General features: G+C 43.4%; 1 protein-coding gene across 4 annotated transcripts in view; it reads right to left on the minus strand.

Moving 5' to 3' along the window:
• Positions 1 to 21,368, minus strand: part of tanc2b (tetratricopeptide repeat, ankyrin repeat and coiled-coil containing 2b) — a 242,648-nt gene that overhangs the window by 156,044 nt on the left and 65,236 nt on the right. For all 4 annotated transcript variants that reach the window (XM_029765078.1, XM_029765077.1, XM_029765075.1 and 1 more), the window contains one exon: positions 10,469 to 10,577. In XM_029765078.1, coding sequence (XP_029620938.1) covers positions 10,469 to 10,535 — 67 coding nt within the window. In that variant the 5' untranslated portion in view covers positions 10,536 to 10,577. The remainder of the gene's footprint in view (positions 1 to 10,468; positions 10,578 to 21,368) is intronic.

The raw sequence follows: 21,368 nt of genomic DNA on the forward strand, positions 1-21,368 counted from the left end.
GTCTCGAAGGACCATGAAACTTGAAGGAACATGAAAAATAACATTATAGGTGGAGAGCAACAGACCCATTATGGCTGGTGGGGAGCAACAGACCCATTATGACTGGTGGGGAGCAACAGACCCATTATGACTTGTGGGGAGCAACATTATGACTGGTGGGGGGGCAACATTATGACTGGTGGGGAGCAACATTATGACTGGTGGGGAGCAACAGACCCATTGTGACTGGTGGGGGGCAATATTATGACTGGTGGGGAGCAACAATATGGTTGTGGGGAGCAACATTATGGCTGGTGGGGAGCAACATTATGACTGGTGGGGAGCAACATTATGACTGGTGGGGAGCAACATTATGACTGGTGGGGAGCAACATTATGACTGGTGGGGGGCAACATTATGACTGGTGGGGAGCAACATTATGGCTGGTGGGGAGCAAAATACCCATTATGGCTGGTGGGGAGAAACAGACCCATTATGGCTGGTGGGGAGCAACAGACCTATTATGACTGGTGGGGAGCAACATTATGGCTGGTGGGGAGCAACATACCGATTATGACTGGTGGGGAGCAACAGACCCATAATGACTGGTGGGGAGCAACAGACCCATAATGACTGGTGGGGAGCAAAATACCCATAATGACTGGTGGGAGGCAATATTTTGACTGGTGGGGAGCAAAAGACCCATTATGACTGGTGGGGAGCAACAGACCCATTATGACTGGTGGGGAGCAACATACCCATTATGACTGGTGGGGAGCAACAGACCCATTATTACTGGTGGGGAGCAACATTATGACTGGTGACGAGCAACATTATGACTGGTGGGGAGCAACATTATAACTGGTGGGGAGCAACATTATGACTGGTGGGGAGCAACATTATGACTGGTGGGGAGCAACATTATGACTGGTGGGGAGCAACATTATGACTGGTGGGGAGCAACATTATGACTGGTGGGGAGCAACATTATGACTGGTGGGGAGCAACATTATGACTGGTGGGGAGCAACATTATGACTGGTGGGGAGCAACATTATGACTGGTGGGGAGCAAAATACCCATTATGGCTGGTGGGGAGAAACAGACCCATTATGGCTGGTGGGGAGAAACAGACCCATTATGGCTGGTGGGGAGAAACAGACCCATTATGGCTGGTGGGGAGCAACAGACCCATTATGACTGGTGGGGAGCAACAGACCCATTATGACTGGTGGGGAGCAACATACCAATTATGACTGGTGGGGAGCAACAGACCCATTATGACTGGTGGGGAGCAACAGACCCATTATGACTGGTGGGGAGCAACAGACCCATTATGACTGGTGGGGAGCAACAGACCCATTATGACTGGTGGGGAGCAACAGACCCATTATGACAGGTGGGGAGCAACAGACCCATTATTACTGGAGGGGAGCAACATTATGACTGGTGGGGAGCAACATTATGACTGGTGGGGAGCAACATTATGGTTGGTGGGGAGCAACATTATGGTTGGTGGGGAGCAACATTATGGCTGGTGGGGAGCAAAAGACCCATTATGGCTGGTGGGGAGAAACATTATGACTGGTGGGGAGCAACATTATGGCTGGTGGGGAGCAAAAGACCCATTATGGCTGGTGGGGAGAAACATTATGACTGGTGGGGAGCAACAATATGACTGGTGGGGAGCAACAATATGACTGGTGGGGAGTAACAGACCCATTATGACTGGTGGGGGGGCAACATTATGACTGGTGGGGGGCAACATACCCATTATGACTGGTGGGGAGCAACATTATGACTGGCGGGGAGCAACAGACCCATTATGACTGGTGGGGAGCAACAGACCCATTATGACTGGTGGGGAGCAACAGACCCATTATGACTGGTGGGGAGCAACATTATGACTGGTGGGGGGGGCAACATACCCATTATGACTGGTGGGGAGCAACATTATGACTGGCGGGGAGCAACAGACCCATTATGACTGGCAGGGAGCAACAGACCCATTATGACTGGTGGGGACAAACAGAAGGGGTTTTGGTGGTGGATATGACAGTTGTGGGGGCATAGAAGGGGGTTGAGGGGTGGAGAGGTGAAGGGGCGCCAAAGAGGTGGTGGAGGGGACAGGGGTGGATACATTCCAGACAACAATGGCTGACTCAAAGTAGGTCACTAAATGATGGCACATGGTGAGCTGGCCAGGGCAACAGAGGTACAGTACCTTCAGAAAGTATTCATACACCTTGGCTTATTGCACATTTTGTTGTTACAGCTCGAATTCAAAATGGATTCAACATTTTTTACTTTCACACATCTACACACAATACCCCATAATGATGACAAAGTGAAAACATGTTTTTAGATATTTTTGCTAATTTATTGAAAATGAAATACAGAAATATCTACAAAGAGATTAACCTGGAAAGGGGCCCCTCTGACAGCTAGTACGGGGGCACCGCTCACAAACACAAACAGACCCCACAGAGCCCCAGGACAGCAACACAATTAGACCCAACAGAGAGTACACAATAGCAGAATACCTGACCACTGTGACAGAGCTGCACTTCCTAACATCCTGACAAATGTATGACCTCATTAGAGACATGTATTTCCCACAGATCACATAGACCCTCAAAGAATTTGAAAACAAATTCAACATTGATAAACTCCCATGTCTGTTAGGCGAAAAAACAATGTGCAATCACAACAGCAAGATGAGTTGCCCGTTGCCATGAGAAAATAGCAACCAGCGGAGCACAAACAACATTGTAAATTCCACCAATACTCATGTTAAAACCTGTTGGGGCTAGGGGGCAGCATTGAGAATTTTGGGAAAAATATGTGCCCATTTTTAACTGCCTCCTACACCAACTCAGAAGCTAGAATATGCATATTATTGTTCAGGTTTGGATAGAAAACACCCTAAAGTTTCTAAAACTGTTTGAATGGTGTCTGTGAGTATAACAGAACTCCTATGGCAGGCAAAAATCTGAGAAGGTTTCATGCAGGAAGTGGCCTGTCTGACAAGGAGTCGTTCTTCTTGCCTCTGTTTATTGAAGAGTAAGGATCTTAGCTGTAACGTGACAATTCCTAGGGCTCCACTAGGCTCTCAGAACCCGGGAAAAACCTGAACGATGACGAGGCAGCCTCAGGCTGAAACATATTATCGCCTTTTCCAAGTGTCCCATTAGGTGACAATAGAACTAGGCGCGTGCGTGATTCGCCCCCGTGGAGTATTTTCATTCGGCTGTTTAGCTTATTGCAGATTCCCGGTCGGAATATTATCGCTTTTCTACGAGATAAATTGCATAAAAATTGATTTTAAACAGCGGTTGACATGCTTCGAAGTACGGTAATGGAATATTTAGAATTTTTTTGTCACGTTCTGCGCCATGCGCACGACCGTGATTTAGCATTCTGATAGTGTCTAGAACGCAAGAACAAAACGTTGCTGATGGAACATAACGATGGATTATTTGGGACCAAACCTACATTTGTTATTGAAGTAGAAGTCCTGGGAGTGCATTCTGACGAAGAACAGGAAAGGTAAGATCATTTTTCTTATAGGAAATATGATTTTGGTGAAGGCTAATCTTGCCGGGTGTCTAAATAGCTAGCCCGTGATGGCTGGGCTATGTACTTAGAATATTGCAAAATGTGCTTCATCCGAAAAGCTATTTTAAAATCGGACATATCGAGTGCATAGAGGAGTAATGCATCTATAATTCTTAAAATAATTGTTATGCTTTTTGTGAACGTTTATCGTGAGTAATTTAGCAAACTGTTAGTAAATTCCCCGGAAGTTTGCGGGGGGTATGCTTTTTCTGAACGTCACATGCTAATGTAAAAAGCTGGTTTTTGATATAAATATGAACTTGATTGAACAGACATGCATGTATTGTATAACATAATGTCCTAGGTGTGTCATCTGATGAAGATCATAAAAGGTTAGTGCTGCATTTAGCTGTGGTTTGGGGTTTTGTGACATTATATGCTAGCTTGAAAAATGGGTGTCTGATTATTTCTGGCTGGGCACTCTCCTGACATAATCTAATGTTTTGCTTTCGTTGTAAAGCCTTTTTGAAATCGGACAGTGTGGTTAGATTAACGAGAGGCTTGTCTTTAAATAGCTGTAAAATAGTCATATGTTTGAGAAATTGAAGTAATAGTATTTCAAACGTTTCAAAAATCGCGCCACTGGATTTCAGTGGCTGTTACGCAGGTGGGACGAATTCGTCCCACCTGCGCCAGAGAGGTTAATAAGGCATTTCTGTACTGTGTGTAGATGGATTAAATTAAAAAAATTCTCAGCAATTTTAGAATAAGGCTGTAACGTAACAAAATTTGGAAAAAGTCAAGGGGTCTGAATACTTTCCAAAGGCACTGTATCTCGCCACCCTCTCCTCTGACGTTTCTGACCTTCAGAGGACATTCTGTTTCCAGCCGCCATTCTGTTTCCAGCCGCTTTGTTGACATGATTGCCCGGTGATGAGGCCAGGTGAGGTTACAGGTGCCTAGTGATAAGGGCATCACTAAGCGCATGTTTCCACCGAGAGAGACGGGGTCGATTGTTTTATACCTTCGGAGGGCAGCAGCGTCACCTGTGCTTTATCACCTTGGGCGCCCAGTGATGAGGTCATCGGCGACCAATGAGGAGGTTACGTGGTGGAGTCCACCCTGCTGTCACTGACTGCTCTCTCAGGAGTGCTAGGTTACACCCACACAATAGCATATTGATGGTGGATGCTGTACTTAAACCAAAATAGAACTCTAGCTTTAGAAGATAATAAATAATTGTGTTGTTAATATTGTGATACTAAGAAGAGCTTTAAAAAAAAAAGTACAAAAACTAGTGGTCTACGACATAAGGCATTGTAAACATGGCTAATCTCCTTCTCTCATCTGATGACAGCAGAACAACCCTGTGCATCCTGGACCAACAACAAGACTAGCTTCAGTTAGGTAGGGCTGTAGCAGGTCACTGCCTCTGTCTATACAGCCCCCTCACACTACTGAATGCAGATGAAATGTCAACAGCAGACAAAGGTCCCCAAATGGCACCCTATTAGGGATGTGACAAATGGATAAATGTTCTTAACATTTAAACTGGCATTTAAAAAAAATGGTTTTGGTTTTCTGTTAAAACAAAGAAAAAATATAGCATAAAAATCCACTTTTCTCGGTTAGGGATTTTTCTTAACGTTAGGGATCCCATCTTTGTTTAAACACTCACACCCCTATTCCCTAAATAGTGTACTAGGCCTGTTCAAAAGTAGTGTACTCCATGGGGGATAGGATGATTTGGGACTGAAATAAACCTTAACAACATGCTTTAGCCCAACCTACTGTAGGAGAAGATCCAGTACATTAGACAGACAAGGCATTGCTGTCGTCCTTAGTTACAAATGTCAGTGTTTCCCTTTCCACAGCTGTGCTGCACCATATTGACTCATTACTTAGTTTCCCCTTCACTGGCTACAGATACTGTCTGCATCCCAAATGGAACCCTATATGCCATTTGGGATACAAGCCATAGTTTCTAATTCATTAGCTACAGAGTACAGATGCTGTTTACATACCAGTTTAATGTACATGTTTATGGCCATTAGATGAAAGAAACATGATAGGAGAACTACTGTAGGGCATGTCTGAGTCCCAAATGACACCCTATTCTGTTTAAAGTGTACTACTTTTGACCATGAGCATTGGCTAAAAGCAGTACACTATAAAGGGAATAGTTTGCCATTTGGACACTGAATACTCTTTATACAAGATCTGCTTACTAACAATAATATAAGTGTTCATGGAGAGGCCAGTGTTTGAAAGACTGATTATCTAATGCTGCTGGGTCTTTTCAAACCAAAATCATAGGATCAGCTAGGGAGTGGAACACAATGCTCCTTGTGTCATAGGGCTGTTTCTGGACTTTACAACAACACTGCAATTGGAGAAGCGCACAACAGCACTGTGTATGATTCAACCAATGTCTGTCTTATTGTCTTTATGCTGCACAGAGAACGTCTTCATGTTATTTCACCTTTATTTACCCAGGGAAGTCACATTGAGAACCAGGTCTCTTTTTCAAGTGAGCCCTGCATAATGTATTTGTTACGCCCTGACATGAGAGAGAGGGTTTGTTTCTCTATGTGGTTAGGTCAGGGTGTGGGGTGGGCATTCTATGTTTTTGTATTTCTTTGTGTTGGGCCGAGTATGGTTCCTAACCAGAGGCAGCTGTCTATCATTGTCTCTGATTGGGAACCATACTTAGGCAGCCTGTTTTTCCTTTGGGTTTTGTGGGTAGTTGTTTTCCGTTTAGTTGTAAGTACCTGACGGAACTGTCGGCTGTCATTTTTGTTTCATTTGTAAAGTGTTCATTTTTGCATTAAACGACAAGATGAACATATTTCACGCTGCACCTTGGTCTACTCATTTCGACACCTGTGACAGTATTATCCTTCATTAGAGGATAAAACATATTTCAAAGCTAATCTAGAAAACAGAGGATTTAATGGGGTTTTAAGGATAAACCTGATAACCCTACGTGTGGTGTGGCTGATCCTCTTGTATCCTCTCACTGTATCCAACATCACCAAGGTCTCTGTGGTGACTCTACTTTAATTCCACCATTCATTTTTATGACTTTGTTAATACAGGAAGGGGACGTTATTGTGAGCACTTCCCAAATGGCACCCTATTCCCTTTATAGCGCACTACTTTTGACCAGGGCTCATAGAGCTCTGGTCAAAAATAGTCTACTATATAGGGAATAGGGTGCCATTTTGGACACACACTGTGTATGGAGTAGGACAAGCCAATCAGGAGCAGCCAATCTTTTTAATTAAGTCAAGTGGCCCGCCCACAGACTGAAGGCATGTCTGAGTGTTCATTAATAAGGGCCTCCATCAATAATACAGCATAGACAGAGCAGAAGGCTAGCGTAGCCTGCTGGAGGGTATGGCTGAGTCCCAAATGACACCCTAAAGGGTACTACTTTTGACCATGGTCTGGCCAAAAGCAGTGCGCTATAAAGGGAATAGTTTGTCATTTGCTGTATTCTAGAACTGAACTCCATTTTGGTCTCAAAGCTGCAGAGTTGTCACTGCACATTCCAAATGGACCTACTCTTAGTCTCTATAGGTCTAACCCTTATTCCCTAGCCACTCCTATAGATCTGAGAGTATTGGAGAGACAGAAGTATTAAGGCAACATTTCCAGCTAGCCAATCACAGCGCAAGATTAAGACATTTCCATAATACTGTGATATCTATCCAATCCTCTTAGTCACTCGCCGTCAATCCCTTTCCATCTATCCCTCGTGACCTCTCACCATCTCAACCTGAGCTCCCTTTCTCCATCTCTCCCCTCTATCCCTCTCTCTCTGGGCTCCATATATCTCTCTATCCATCCCTCTCCCTCTCCCACTCTTCACCCCTCTCACCCTGGGTGCCAGTCAGCTCAGGCCCATGTCTCAGATGCCAGCAGCAGGGATGGACCCTCCAATCTTGGGCTACGTTCCCATATCCCCACTCGCACACCAGCTAGAATGCATGCCCAATACATTGCTTCATCCTTCTACGTAGTTTAAGACTCCTACATCCCCAATAACATACTATGATCTTTTGTTAATCGTATGCCAGTATCCTGGTCAGACGCCTCTCAATATCCATATCATCATCTAAACAAAGAGGTTTATCAAAGCCTATCTGATGTCTGAAGATGACACTGCATCAAGTGATGCTAGTAACACTTGCCTTTTACTGAGATCTAATGAGACTACTTGTGTTCAGTGAAATAGACAATCTTGTGTATTGTGTAGATAGAAGAGCAGGAAATCTGTCAGCTGCAATACTGATGTTGTACTGATAGACATGATGACAACAATTATTTACGTCCTCAACTGCAGTCTACTCAGTAATAACACTGAAATATCATACATTCTCAGACTTTTGTTGATATTTCAATTAAAATCAAGTGTAGTTTGTCTATGTGATTTGATAGAATAACATTTACATTATTGACTGACTGAGTGACTGACTGACTGACTGACTGACTGAGTAGCATAAGGTTTGCACTGTGTATTGTGTGTATTTGACAGGCAGACTGTGTTGTTTTCCCTCATTATGGAAAGAGCTCCTGACACACACAGACAGACACACACAGATAGACACACACACAGACACACACACAGACACACACACAGCAGAACGACTGTGGTTGGAGAGCAGAGCTGAGTGAAATTGGCTAATTGCAAAGGGATTACAGGCAGCAACAGTGCAGTTAACATGACTGGCATACAGAATAGGGTTATTATGACGTGCTATCTCAAGACAGTCACACAGCTGATTGGTTTACTGGTGCATGTGTGGTGTGCAGCTTGGTATGTTGTTGGATTCATATCACAGCACTGCAATGGAATGTAAAGATGGACCTTAAAATCTTATGCTGGCCTCAAGGATGAGTGGAAATATTTCAGCCATATTTGAAAAGCAAGAACACTACATTCTCTCAGAGCAGGAGTTGTGTTGTCACCACATAGAATAGAGCTTTACAGCACCCCATCTGTTGTAGTCTGCTATGAAACACCTTGGGCTGTCCTTGGGAGGCTGGGAGAGCAGCAGGACTTCCCTTCTCTGTGTCTCTGTGTGTGTGTGTGTCTTTCTGTGTGTGTGTGTGTCTTTCTGTGTGTGTGTGTGTGTCTTTCTGTGTGTGTGTGTGTGTGTGTGTGTGTGTGTGTGTGTGTGTCTTTCTGTGTGTGTGTCTTTCTGTGTGATTGTGTGTGTGTGTGTGTGTGTGTGTGTGTGTGTGTGTGTGTGTGTGTGTGTGTGTGTGTGTCTTTCTGTGTGTGTGTGTGTGTGTGTGTGTGTGTGTGTGTGTGTGTGTGTGTGTGTGTGTGTGTGTGTGTGTGTGTGTGTGTGTGTGTGTGTGTGTGTGTCAGGCAGTAAGTGGACTCCCTGTGAAGTGACAGCAGCAAAACTCTTACAAACACCATCTGACTGAGATGCAATTGAAGGACATAGTCATCTCTTTATGCAGCGAGAGAGAGGTAGAGAGAAAGAAAGAAAGATAACTGACTCACATCACATTCCTGGAGACTACAGGAGAGGGTTACCTAATGGTGACTCCCAGCTTCACAACACACTGTATGAGGCACCCCATACTGCAGTGCTGGAGACTCCATCTACATCCCAAATGACACCCTATTCCCAATATAGTGCATTACCTTTGAACAAAGTCCATAGAGAATATATGGAATAGGGTGCCATTTTGGACTCCCACTGTATGAGGCACTCCATACTCTCCATATAATATAACATGTACTTGTTGATTGGTGTAAACAAAAAAAGTTTACATGCACACCACTCAAACCTTATTAGTGGGTGTGTAACGTTATAACCACAAAGTAGGATTACATCAGTGATGTGAAGCGAGATGGACCTTAACACATCCTCATATACACAGAGTAAAAAAGCATCTGTCTGATAACAATGTTTGGGCTATTTGGTGTGATTGATTATTCCAAGTTAAAGCAGCAAAAGGTGCTGGAACACTCCAGAGCGTTACGTTAGTCATTTGATCTAGTCAATAGGGTGGGTGTGACTGACAATGTGTGACACAAGATATCCCAGCCTTTCTGTTCAACATTCCAGCTGTTATTCACATGCAGGGCATGACAAGATTCATTTATACGCAGAAAATCGTGGAGTGGCGGGCCTAGCAAAATCCCTTAGCCGGCACATTTCTCCTCTGTAATGAAGACCCTGGCTGCATCCCAAATGGCATCCTATTCCAGTGCACTACTTTTGACCAGAGCGCTATGGGTAGGGCGCTAAACGGGGAATAGGATACCATTTGTGATGTAGCCCTGCATGCCTAGGGGAACTGTTGAGGGCGGCTGTTACACTGCCTGGACATAAACCCCAAACTTATTACATTCAAATAAGATCTACTGCACATCTCCCATCTATGCAGCTGCAGAGCTGAGTAGCTGAAGCGTTCAGAAAGTGTTGCTCTTGGCTTTGGCTGAACAGCCACATCAAAGTTTTCTCTCCTTCTGAATGAGAGCATTAAGAGTTGAGTGACATAAATGAGTGCATAGAGTGAGCTGAAGTGTACTATAGGAACAAAGAGCACTGTGTGGCTGTTAAGCATGAGGGTTTAGGATAATATGCCTTGTGTTGAAAGTGTCATCAGCCAAGAATCAACTCTACAAAACGAATTAAATCTGTAATCTCAATGGGTTTCTGCGAAGCCTCTCATTATGTTCAACAAGGTGTACCTATAGATGAGCCTGATGTCACGTGACTATTTTGAGCACTACTTACTGAACACCAATGGAAGGCTATTAGCGCTGACGCGGTACGATCCCAACAACCTTCCATAAACACTCACTGTTCTTGTGATAGGGGTGTTGTGAATCATTGTTTGCTGAGATCAGACAGAGGTCAGAGGTTAGGGGTCAGAAGTTAAAGGTTAGGGGTCAGACTCACCACTGTTGCGTTTCTTGCGGTTGGCCTTGCCGCCCGTCAGCAGCATCTTCAAGCTGTTCCTAAACATGGCTACAGCAGTAGCAGATCGCCACGGTTACCACACAGAAATCTAAAGGGAAAAAAAGACAGAAACGAGAAAAGAGGCATATCATGAAGATTTCTCCAAAAGATGTTAGGGACAATAGACGTCTTACAAGAAGTCACAATCCCCTCAAGTTCCTGTACTGCTGTCCTTGGTTCTGAGAGCTATAAACAGGAAGCTAAGGTCTTCTGTTCCTTCCCCCATCTTCTAGCTATAACGAGTCATCTTCTGTGAATACAGAAATGGTACTCTGTACACTGCACTGCCAAGTGATGGCCAAGTCAGCTGTCTGTATGTCTATCTGTGTGAGAAAAAAAAGAGTCTGAAGCTACAGGTGTCTAGCCACCTGAATGGCTGATGATGATGTGGCAGGTTATGTTGAACTTGGAGGCCAGGGGCCAGGGTTAGGAGTGGGAGAGTGTACAGTGGTTGTTCCTTTAAAAGTTTTGAGCTTATGCCGCGACTGTGTGTGGTAGATGGTGGCAGATTGTGGTAAATTGCATCATTCTGGCAACAATGGCTGACACTTAAATAACGTGTCATAGAACTCTGCGGCACCCCGCAAGCTGTGCTGCAGTACGCCTCAACTGTATAGTATGTAGGCAGATAGCTCACACTGAGAATATACTGCAGCAGCAGGTGGAGGACAGTAGATCAGCAATACACAGAATAGCTGGTGATAAGATCAAACTCTCTCATCTATCTAGCTCTCCCCCCTCATCTCTCCATCCCTCTCCCCCTCTCTCCAGGTATCGCCATCCCTCTGTCCCACCCTGTCTTTCTCCATCCCTATCCCCAGTCTCTCTCCATCCTTCTCTCCACCAACCCCCCCGTCTCCCACTCCATCCCTAATCTAGCTTTCCATCCCTCCCTCAATATTGTCTTCCTCTCCATCCCTCCTCTCCCTCCCTCCCTGTACACTGAGCTGAGCCCTGGGTACACAGCAGAATGAGTGAGAGTGCAGATGTTCTCTGTTCAACCCAAGATGACTCAGCAGCTTACAGCCTCATAGACAGGCTCTGAGTGTAGAGAGAGAGAGAGAGAGAGAGAGAGAGAGAGAGAGAGAGAGAGAGAGAGAGAGAGAGAGAGAGAGAGAGAGAGAGAGAGAGAGAGAGAGAGAGAGAGAGAGAGAGAGAGAGAGAGAGAGAGAGAGAGAGAGAGAGAGAGAGAGAGAGAGAGAGAACTTCTGTGAGTGTAATGTTTACTGTAAGTTTTTGTTTAGTTCACTTTTGTTTATTATATACTTCACTTGCTTTGGCAATTTTAATTAACATATGTTTCCCATGCCAATAAAGCCCTTGAATTGAATGAGACAGCGAGGAGGGAGTGAAAGACAGTGAGGATAGAGTGAGGGGGACAGAGGGAGAGAGATACAAAGAAAGAGAACTGAACCACCTCTCTGGATCCATACAAAAACATAATCAAAGGAGAGGAACATGAAAAGCTCTCAACTACCCCACGTAATTCTCCCTCTCCTAAACCCTCTAGGCACTGGGGCCTCCCTCTACTTCCAGGAACATTCTGGTAAAGAGTACCTAAACACCACTTATATTGCATGGCACAATTTAAGAAGATACTTCTGAAGAAAGTAGTGGTGTCAGGGTTTGGGACTCCTCTGTGGCTTTGGTATTCTAGGAAAGCATTTGGTTTTCGAATAAAGTAAGCTGTCCTTTTTGCTATATCATTGTACCATTTCTCATGTTATCCAACATCTAATCTGTTTCCCAAAGAGTCACCTATTGCTTATGGGCCATGGTCATAAGTAGAACACTATGTAGGAATTAGGATGCCATTGAGATGCATCCCTAGAGCAACTGTGACTGAGTGCTGTACCTTCTAACAGTCAATAGCAGTGCATGTAAATGCCCTAGCAAGAAGCATATACCAGCTCAGACCAAGGCCAGTGCTAGTGAAACCTTCACAATGTTATAACCACAATGGTTTACCTTGGTATACAGTTAACAGTGTAGAGCGCTCGTGATTTTATTCTCAAATAAATGCCCTGTGCACATGTATACCCCACTCATCTTTTCTAACTACGAATATTCTTCTAATCCTCAAATACTTCTCTTCCAAAATAAGACAAAATATACTGTACTTTATTTTCCATTTTCATTGCAGATCACTGACATCTGTCTACATGTAATCCAGTATTTTCTAACCATTCATATTCCTAAACCCCCACCTTATTTAGCATGTACAGTCTAACCCAGACAGCACGGCTCGGCTGGTGTGTAGCCTAAATAAATTATTAGGTTTGGTCTGACTGGAATGGACTCTGTGACGACTATAGAGGTTGACAACTGATGATAAAATGTTACCATTAGGATGTGATATTCAGATGTGATCAGTTAGTAAGTTAATGTGATGATATCTTGTATATCTTGAGGTATATTTGAGGTCATTTCGGTGTGATGTTTCTTTGGTTGGATATTTGGGTGGGGCATTTGATTTGTGAGATGACTGATGATAGCTTGACTGAACTCTGTTAGTAATTCACCAGAGCTGACTGATCTCTCCCATCAATCATTCAGTAAAATAATGCTAGCTAAACATTCAAACAGCAGTGCAGACATAACAAGTTAACTCTCCGACTGAGGTTAAGAAGCTGTATTAAAGTGGACTGGCGAGACCACCGCTGCCTCACTGTATAGCCTTCCAGGCTGATAAGGCCAATTCAGTAAATATACCTTTTTAAAGTTGAATTATGTTCTCCCCAAGAAAACTTCAAGCTACTTTAATGGCCTCATCATACCTGACTGTGTGATTAGATGTAGTGTTCCCTCTCTTCTCTCTAAATCACCCACGGCTAGACTAGACTCAGTGACATTTCTGCTATAAAAACAACTCATTTAAAACCAACACTCCTCTTTAATCACCACAGTCATTAGAACTGCTGGTGTCTGAAACACCAGCCACGACAATAACATTAAACATCCTGTAAGGTTGAGGCAGAGAGATGTGGTTAAAGGGCATATTCAGATGAAACCAGATAATATTCCTGAGTGTGCTTGTGCAAAATATTTTCTACGATATACAGTGCCTTCAGAAAGTATTCATACCACTTGACTTATTCCACATTTTCTTGTGTTACAGCCTGAATTCATAATGGATTAAATGTTGTTGTTTTTTACCCATCTACACACAATAGCCCATAATGACAAAGTGAAAATATGTTTTTAGAAGTGTTAGCAAATTTATTGAAAATGAAATACAGAAATCTAATGTACATAAGTATTCACACCCCTGAGTGTTAGAATCATCTTTGTCAGCAATTACAGCTGTGAATATTTCTGGGTCAGTCTCTAAAATCCTTCAGGCTCTGTCAAGTTGGTTGTTGATCATTGCTTGACAGCCATTTTCACGTCTTGACATAGATTTTTAAGCTGATTTAATGTAACTAGGGCCTCAGGAACATTCAATGTAGTCTTGGTAAGCAACTCTAGTGTATATTTGGCCTTGTGTTTTAAGTTATTATCTTGCTGAAAGGTGAATTTGTCTCTCCGTGTCTGTTGGAAAGCAGACTGAACCAGGTTTTCCTCTAGGATTTTGCCTGTGCTAAGCTCTATTCCGTTTCATTTTATCCTAAAAAAACTCCCTACTGTAGTCCTTGCCGAGAACAAGCATACCCATAACATGATGCAGCCACCACCATTTAGTGCCTTATTGCAAACAGGATACATATTTCAGAATATTTTTATTCTGTATCGTTTCCTTCCTCTCCGGCAACTGAGTTAGAAAGGACGCCTCTATCTTTGTAGTGACTGGGTGTATTGATTAACCATCCAAAGTGTAATTAATAACTTCACCATGCTCAGAGGGATATTCAATGTCTGATTTCTTTTTATCTACCAATAGGTGCCCTCGGTGTTTGAAATTCACTGCTCGACAGACGGACCTTACAGATTATTGTACAGTATGTGTGGGGTACAGAGATGAGAACGTCATTCAAAAATAATGTTAAACACTTTAATTGCACACAGAGTGAGTCCATGCAACTATTAGGTGACTTGTTAAGCACACTTTTACACCTGAACTTATTTAGGTTTGCCTTAAATCAAATCAAATGTTATTAGTCACATGCGCCGAATACAACAAGTGTATTCACCTTACAGTGAAATGCTTACTTACAAGCCCCTAACCAACAATGCAGTTGAAAAAATATGAAAAAGAATAAGAAATAAAAGTAACAAGTAATTAAAGAGCAGCAGTAAAATAACAATAGCGAGACTATATACAGGGGGTACCGGTACAGAGTTAATGTGCGGGGGCACTGGTTAGTCAAGGTAATTTACATAATATGTACATGTACACTACTGTTCAAAAGTTTAGGGTCACTTAGAAATATCCTTGTTTTCCATGAAAACATAAATGAAATGAGTTGCAAAATGAATAGGAAATATAGTCAAGACGTTGACAAGGTTATAAATAATGATTTTTAATTGAAATAATATTTGTGTCCTTCAAACTTTGCTTTCGTCAAAGAATCCTCCTTTTGCAGCAATTACAGCCTTGCAGACCTTTGGCATTCTAGTTGTCAATTTGTTGACAACTAGAATGCTTCCTGAAGCACCTCCCACAATTTGGATTGGCTTAATGGGCACGTCTTACTTACCATACAGTCAAGCTGCTCCCACAACAGCTCAATAGGGTTGAGATCCGGTCACTGTGCTGGCCACTCCATTATAGACAGAATACCAGCTGACTGCTTCTTCTCTAAATAGTTCTTGCATAGTTTGGAGCTGTGCTTTGGGTCATTGTCTTGTTGTAGGAGGAAATTGGCTCCAATTAAGCGCCGTCCATAGGGTTATTTTATTTTATTTAACCTTTATTTAACTAGGCAAGTCAGTTAATTAAGAACAAATTCTTGAACAAATCAGTTAAGAACAAATTCATTTACAATGATAGCCTACCCCAGGCTATGGCATGGCGTTGCAAAATGGAGTGATAGCCTTCCTCCTTCAAGATCCCTTTTACCCTGTACAAATGTCCCACTTTACCAGCACCAATCAAACTCTGTCCAGTGTCTGTGTTCTTTTGCCCAACTAAATCTTTACTTTTTATTGGCCAATCTGAGATGACATTTTTTTTGCAACTCTGCCTAGAAGTCCAGCATCCCGGAGTCACCTCTTCACTGTTGACGTTGAATTGTTTAACTTCGTTCAAACGTTTTGGGTAGCCCTCCACAAGCTTCCCACAATAAGTTGGGTGAATTTTGGCCCATTCCTCCTGACAGAGCTGGTGTAACTGAATCAGGTTGGTTGGCCTCCTTGCTCGCACGCGCTTTTTCAGTTCTGCCCACAAAAAAAATGTTCTATAGGATTGAGGTCAGGGCTTTGTGATGGTTACACCAATACCTTGACTCTGTTGTCCTTAAGCCATTTTGACACAACTTTGGAAGTATGCTTGGGGTCAATGTCCATTTGGAAGACCCATTTGCGACCAAGCTTTAACTTCCTGACTGATGTCTTGAGATGTTGCTTCAATATATCCACATAATTGTCCTTCCTTATGATGCCATCTATTTTGTGAAGTGCACCAGTCCCTCCTGCAGCAAAGCACCCCCACAACATGATGCTGCCACCCAGGTGCTTCACGGTTGGGATGGTGTTCTTCGGCTTGCAAGCCTCCCCCTTTTTCCTCCAAACATAATGATGGTCATTATGGCCAAAAAGTTATATTTTTGTTTCATCAGACCAGAGGACATTTCTCCAAAAAGTACGATCTTTGTCCCCATGTGCAGTTGCAAACCGTAGTCTGGCTTTTTTATGGCGGTTTTGGAGCAGTGGCTTCTTCCTTGCTGAGCGGCCATTCAGGTTATGTCGATATAGGACTCGTTTCACTGTTTAAAGGCACAGTCAACTTAGTGTATGTAAACTTCTGACCAACTGGAATTGTGATACAGTGAATTATAAGTGAAACAATCTGTCTGTAAACAATTGTTGGAAAAATGACTTGTGTCATGCACAAAGTAGATGTCCTAACTGCCTTGCCAAAACTATAGATTGTTAACAAGAAATTTGTGGAGTGGTTGAATTTTTTTTTTAATGACTCCAACCTAAGTCTATGTAAACTTCCGACTTCAACTGTATATATTCCATTTAGAAAAATCTGCCGTAGTCATTTACAACATTAACACTATTTCTGATCAATTTTATGTTATTTTAATGGACAAAAAAATGAGCTTTTCTTTCAAAAACAAGGACATTTCTAAGTGACCCCAAACTTTTGAACAGTAGTGTACAGTCAGGAAAAAAAGTAGTTGATCCCCTGCTGATTTTGTACATTTGCCCACTGACAAAGAAATGATCAGTCTATCATTTTAAAGGTAGGTTTTGAACAGTGAGAGACAGAATAACAACCAAAAAATCCAGAAAAACACATGTCAAAAATGTTATAAATTGATTTGCATTTTAATGAGGGAAATAAGTATTTGACCCCCTCTCAATCAGAAAGATTTCTGGCTCCCAGGTGTCTTTTATACAGGTAACGAGCTGAGATTAGGAGCACACTCTTAAAGGGAGTGCTCCTAATCTCAGCGTGTTACCTGTATAAAAGACACCTGTCCACAGAAGCAATCAATCAATCAGATTCCAAACTCTCCACCATGGCCAAGACCAAAGAGCTCTCCAAGGATGTCAGGGACAAGATTGTAGACCTACACAATGCTGGAATGGGCTTCAAGACCATCGCCAAGCAGCTTGGTGAGAAGGTGACAACAGTTGGTGCAATGATTTGCAAATGGAAGAAACACAAAAGAACTGTCAATCTCCCTCGGCCTGGGGCTCCATGCAAGATCTCACCTCGTGGAGTTGCAATGATCATGAGAACGGTGAGGAATCAGCCCAGAACTACACGGGAGGATCTTGTCAATGATCTCAAGGCAGCTGGGACCATTGGCACCAAGAAAACAATTGGTAACACACCACGCCTGTGAAGGACTGAAATCCTGCAGCGCCCACAAGGTCCCCCTGCTCAAGAAAGCACATATACATGCCTGTGTGAAGTTTGCCAATGAACATCTGAATGATTCAGAGGACAACTGGGTGAAAGTGTTGTGGTCAGATGAGACCAAAATGGAGCTCTTTGGCATCAACTCAACTCGCCGTGTTTTGAGGAGGAGGAATGCTGCCTATGACCCCAAGAACACCATCCCCACCGTCAAACATGGAGGTGGAAACATTATGCTTTGGGGATGTTTTTCTGCTAAGGGGACAGGACAACTTCACCGCATCAAAGGGACAATGGACGGGGCCATGTACCGTCAAATCTTGGGTGAGAACCTCCTTCCCTCAGCCAGGGCATTGAAAATGGGTCGTGGATGGGTATTCCAGCATGACAATGACCCAAAACACACGGCCAAGGCAACAAAGGAGTGGCTCAAGTAGAAGCACATTAAGGTCCTGGAGTGGCCTAGCCAGTCTCCAGACCTTAATCCCATAGAAAATCGGTGGAGGGAGCTGAAGGTTCGAGTTGCCAAACGTCAGCCTCGAAACCTTAATGACTTGGAGAAGATCTGCAAAGAGGAGTGGGACAAAATCCCTCCTGAGATGTGTGCAAACCCGGTGGCCAACTACAAGAAACGTCTGACCTCTGTGATTGCCAACAAAGATTTTGCCACCAAGTACTAAGTCATGTTTTGCAGAGGGATCAAATACTTACTTCTCTCATTAAAATGCAAATCATTTTATAACATTTCTGACACGCGTTTTTCTGGATTTTTTTGCTGTTATTCTGTCTCTCACTGTTCAAATAAACCTAACATTAAAATTATAGACCGATAATTTCTTTGTAAGTGGGCAAACGTACAAATCAGCAGGGGATCAAATACTTTTTTCCCTCACTGTAGGTAGAGTTATTAAAGTGACTATGCATAGATAATAGAGGGTAGCAGCGGCATAAAAGAGGGGGGGCAATGCAAATAGTCTGGGTAGCCATTTTATTAGATGTTCAGGAGTCTCATGTTTTGAGGGTAGAAGCTGTTTAGAAGCCTTTTGGACCTAGACTTGGCACTGCGGTATCTCTTGCCGTGCGGTAGCAGAGAGAACAGTCTATGACTAGGGTGGCTGGAGTCTTTGACAATATTTAGGGCCTTCCTCTGACACCGCCTGGTATAGAGGTCCTGGATGGCAGGAAGCTTGGCCCCAGTGATGTACTGCGCCGTACGCACTACCCTCTGTAGTGCCTTGCGGTCGGAGGCCGAGCAGTTGCCATACCAGGCAGTGATGCAACCAGTCAGGATGCTCTCGATGGTGCAGCTGTAGAACCTTTTGAGGATCTGAGGACCCATGCCAAATTTTTCAGTCTCTTGAGGGGAAATAGGTGACCTTGTCATTGCCGGTGATCAGGCCTACCACTGTTGAGCTTTGAGGGCACTATGGTGTTGAACGCTGAGCTGTAGTCAATTAATAGCATTCTCACATAGGTGTTCCTTTTGTCCAGGTAGGAATGGGCAGTGTGGAGTGCAATAGATATCTGTGGATCTGTTAGGGTTTCATTCAAATTGGAGTGGGTCTAGGGTTTCTGGGATAATGGAGTTGATGTGAGCCATGACCAGCCTTTCAAAGCACTTCACGGCTACAAACGTGAGTGCTACAGGTCGGTAGTCATTTAGGCAGGTTACCTTAGTGTGCCTTGTTGTTCTTAATTAAGGGTTTGAATACTTATTGACTCAAGACATTTCAGCTTTTCCTTTTGAATTAATTAGTAAACATTTCTGAAAACATAATTCCAATTTGACATTATGGGGTATTGTGTGTAGGCCAGTGACAAAATCTCAAGCTGTAAAACAACAAAATGTGGAAAAAGTCAAGGGGGTGTGAAAACTTTCTGAAGGCACTGTATCGTATTGACAATATCACTATATTATTTCTGCGTTAGTTTGCTGCACCTGCACCAAAACGCCAGTATTTTTCTTTCATAGCTTGTTCTCCATCTTCTTTTTAAATAGAGAGCCAATTAGTTTTCAGCAGTTTTATTTGGCTCTCGTTTTCTCATGGCTCTCTCTTGACTCTCTGCAGCAGACACATGGTAAGCAATATCTTTGGAACATCGATTTGCAATAAAATCACAGTATCAATTCGCAATACATATAAATCGTGAGAATCGCAATACATGTTGTATCAGCACCAAAGTTGTGATACTATTGTATCATGAGGTCCCTGGCAATTCCCAGCACAGTACTGTAAATACTGTGGATACGGTACTACTGTAGCTACAGTATAGCTGGGACAACTACCATAGTCCATGAAACCCATTGATTGATATGGAGAGTGTGTGATCCTATGATCAAATGTAGACTATGGTAGGTCACTGTAAAGCGCTAAGGAGGTCACAGGTCAGATCCATTGACATGCAGCACATCTGAGGTGTAGACAACTACCTTCAGGGAAATGGCTGACTGTGTGGAGTTCTAACTGCATAAAAAATGCCAGTTATCCTGTGAAGCCTGCCAATGGAAAACTCCGTCGGCTGACCACCATGCTGCGCTATATGCCTTGAATCTCAGCCTAATAATACACTACAGCCACATCTAAAATATAGCTAGTCTAAAACCACCTGCTGGAACTCAGAGGACGTTCCACTGTCTTGCTGGCCAGATCTGATAGATATCGGGAAATTTACAGAACTCTTAACTCTCACTTACTCTCATAAATCAATATGCATAGAAATGAAGAACCTCAGGGCAACGTCTTCACCCACTGACAAGGGAAACAGAGAATGTGGAAAGATGCCGCGTCTGACTGTTTCTAAGAGGGAGAATTGATGGCTCACATCCAAATTGTACCACAAGATCCATAGCCAGAGCTCTGGATAAGAGCGGTAGGCTATAATGGGCATGCAAATACACACAAACACACACACACACACACTCACACTGAATGCAGTGTGATCTGCTGTATGCAGCATTTGAGAGTGGTGTATGTACACATCTCTGATTCCCACACAGTGACCCTGTGTACTGGCCCTGAGTGAGGCTGTGCGTAAGCGGATCCAGGATAACTCCAGCTCCTCCACAGGCTTGCTCATAACGCTCCTCCTCCGGTGGGTTAGAAACAACTTCAATGCACCTTATATGGTCATGTCTCAAATGGCACCCTATTCCCCATATAGTGCACTACTTTTGACCAGAACCATATGGGCTCTGGTCAAAAATAATGCACTATATAGGGAATAGGGTGCCATTTGGGAGACAAGATGTACCTCTGCATGACGAGGCACTTTAATCCCCTCCGCTCTTCTCTCAAAAGAAAGGCACCCTGGTTTGATCGGGAGGAGCCACACAAGGCCCAGAGCAAGCAACTAGATATTAACTTCTGAAGAAACGAATGCTAGTGGAAATACTAAACATACCTTCAAGAGTAAAGGTAAGGCATTCTTAACAGAAGCAAACGATTCATACCGCTCTTTAGCATTGACATGAATACACCTTACCTACCCTTTCTGCTAATGACCTACAACATACAAACAATCCAGTACAGACGTTTCATTCTGCAGTCTGCCTGTGTGTAGAGCTGTGCTTAAGACACCACCATGACCCTCCATTCATTTAATCAGTCCGGAGATGGCAGAGGCTACCGATGTAGGCCAACCAATGGCATTTATCTGAAGCCAAATTAAAACCCTACCTGCATCTGTGAGGAACACACACACACACGCAATTCTAGAATTACACAAGTGAGGTCACAGCTTCCCGTGAGAGAGGTCACTTAACACCGATGTAACGCTGGTTGGTGAAATAAATGTATAGCTGCATCTGAAATGGCACCCTTTTCCCTATATAGTGCACTATTTTTGACCAGGGCCCATAGGACCAGA

Source organism: Salmo trutta, chromosome 10 (assembly GCF_901001165.1).
Source record: "Salmo trutta chromosome 10, fSalTru1.1, whole genome shotgun sequence".
Taxonomy (NCBI): domain Eukaryota; kingdom Metazoa; phylum Chordata; class Actinopteri; order Salmoniformes; family Salmonidae; genus Salmo; species Salmo trutta.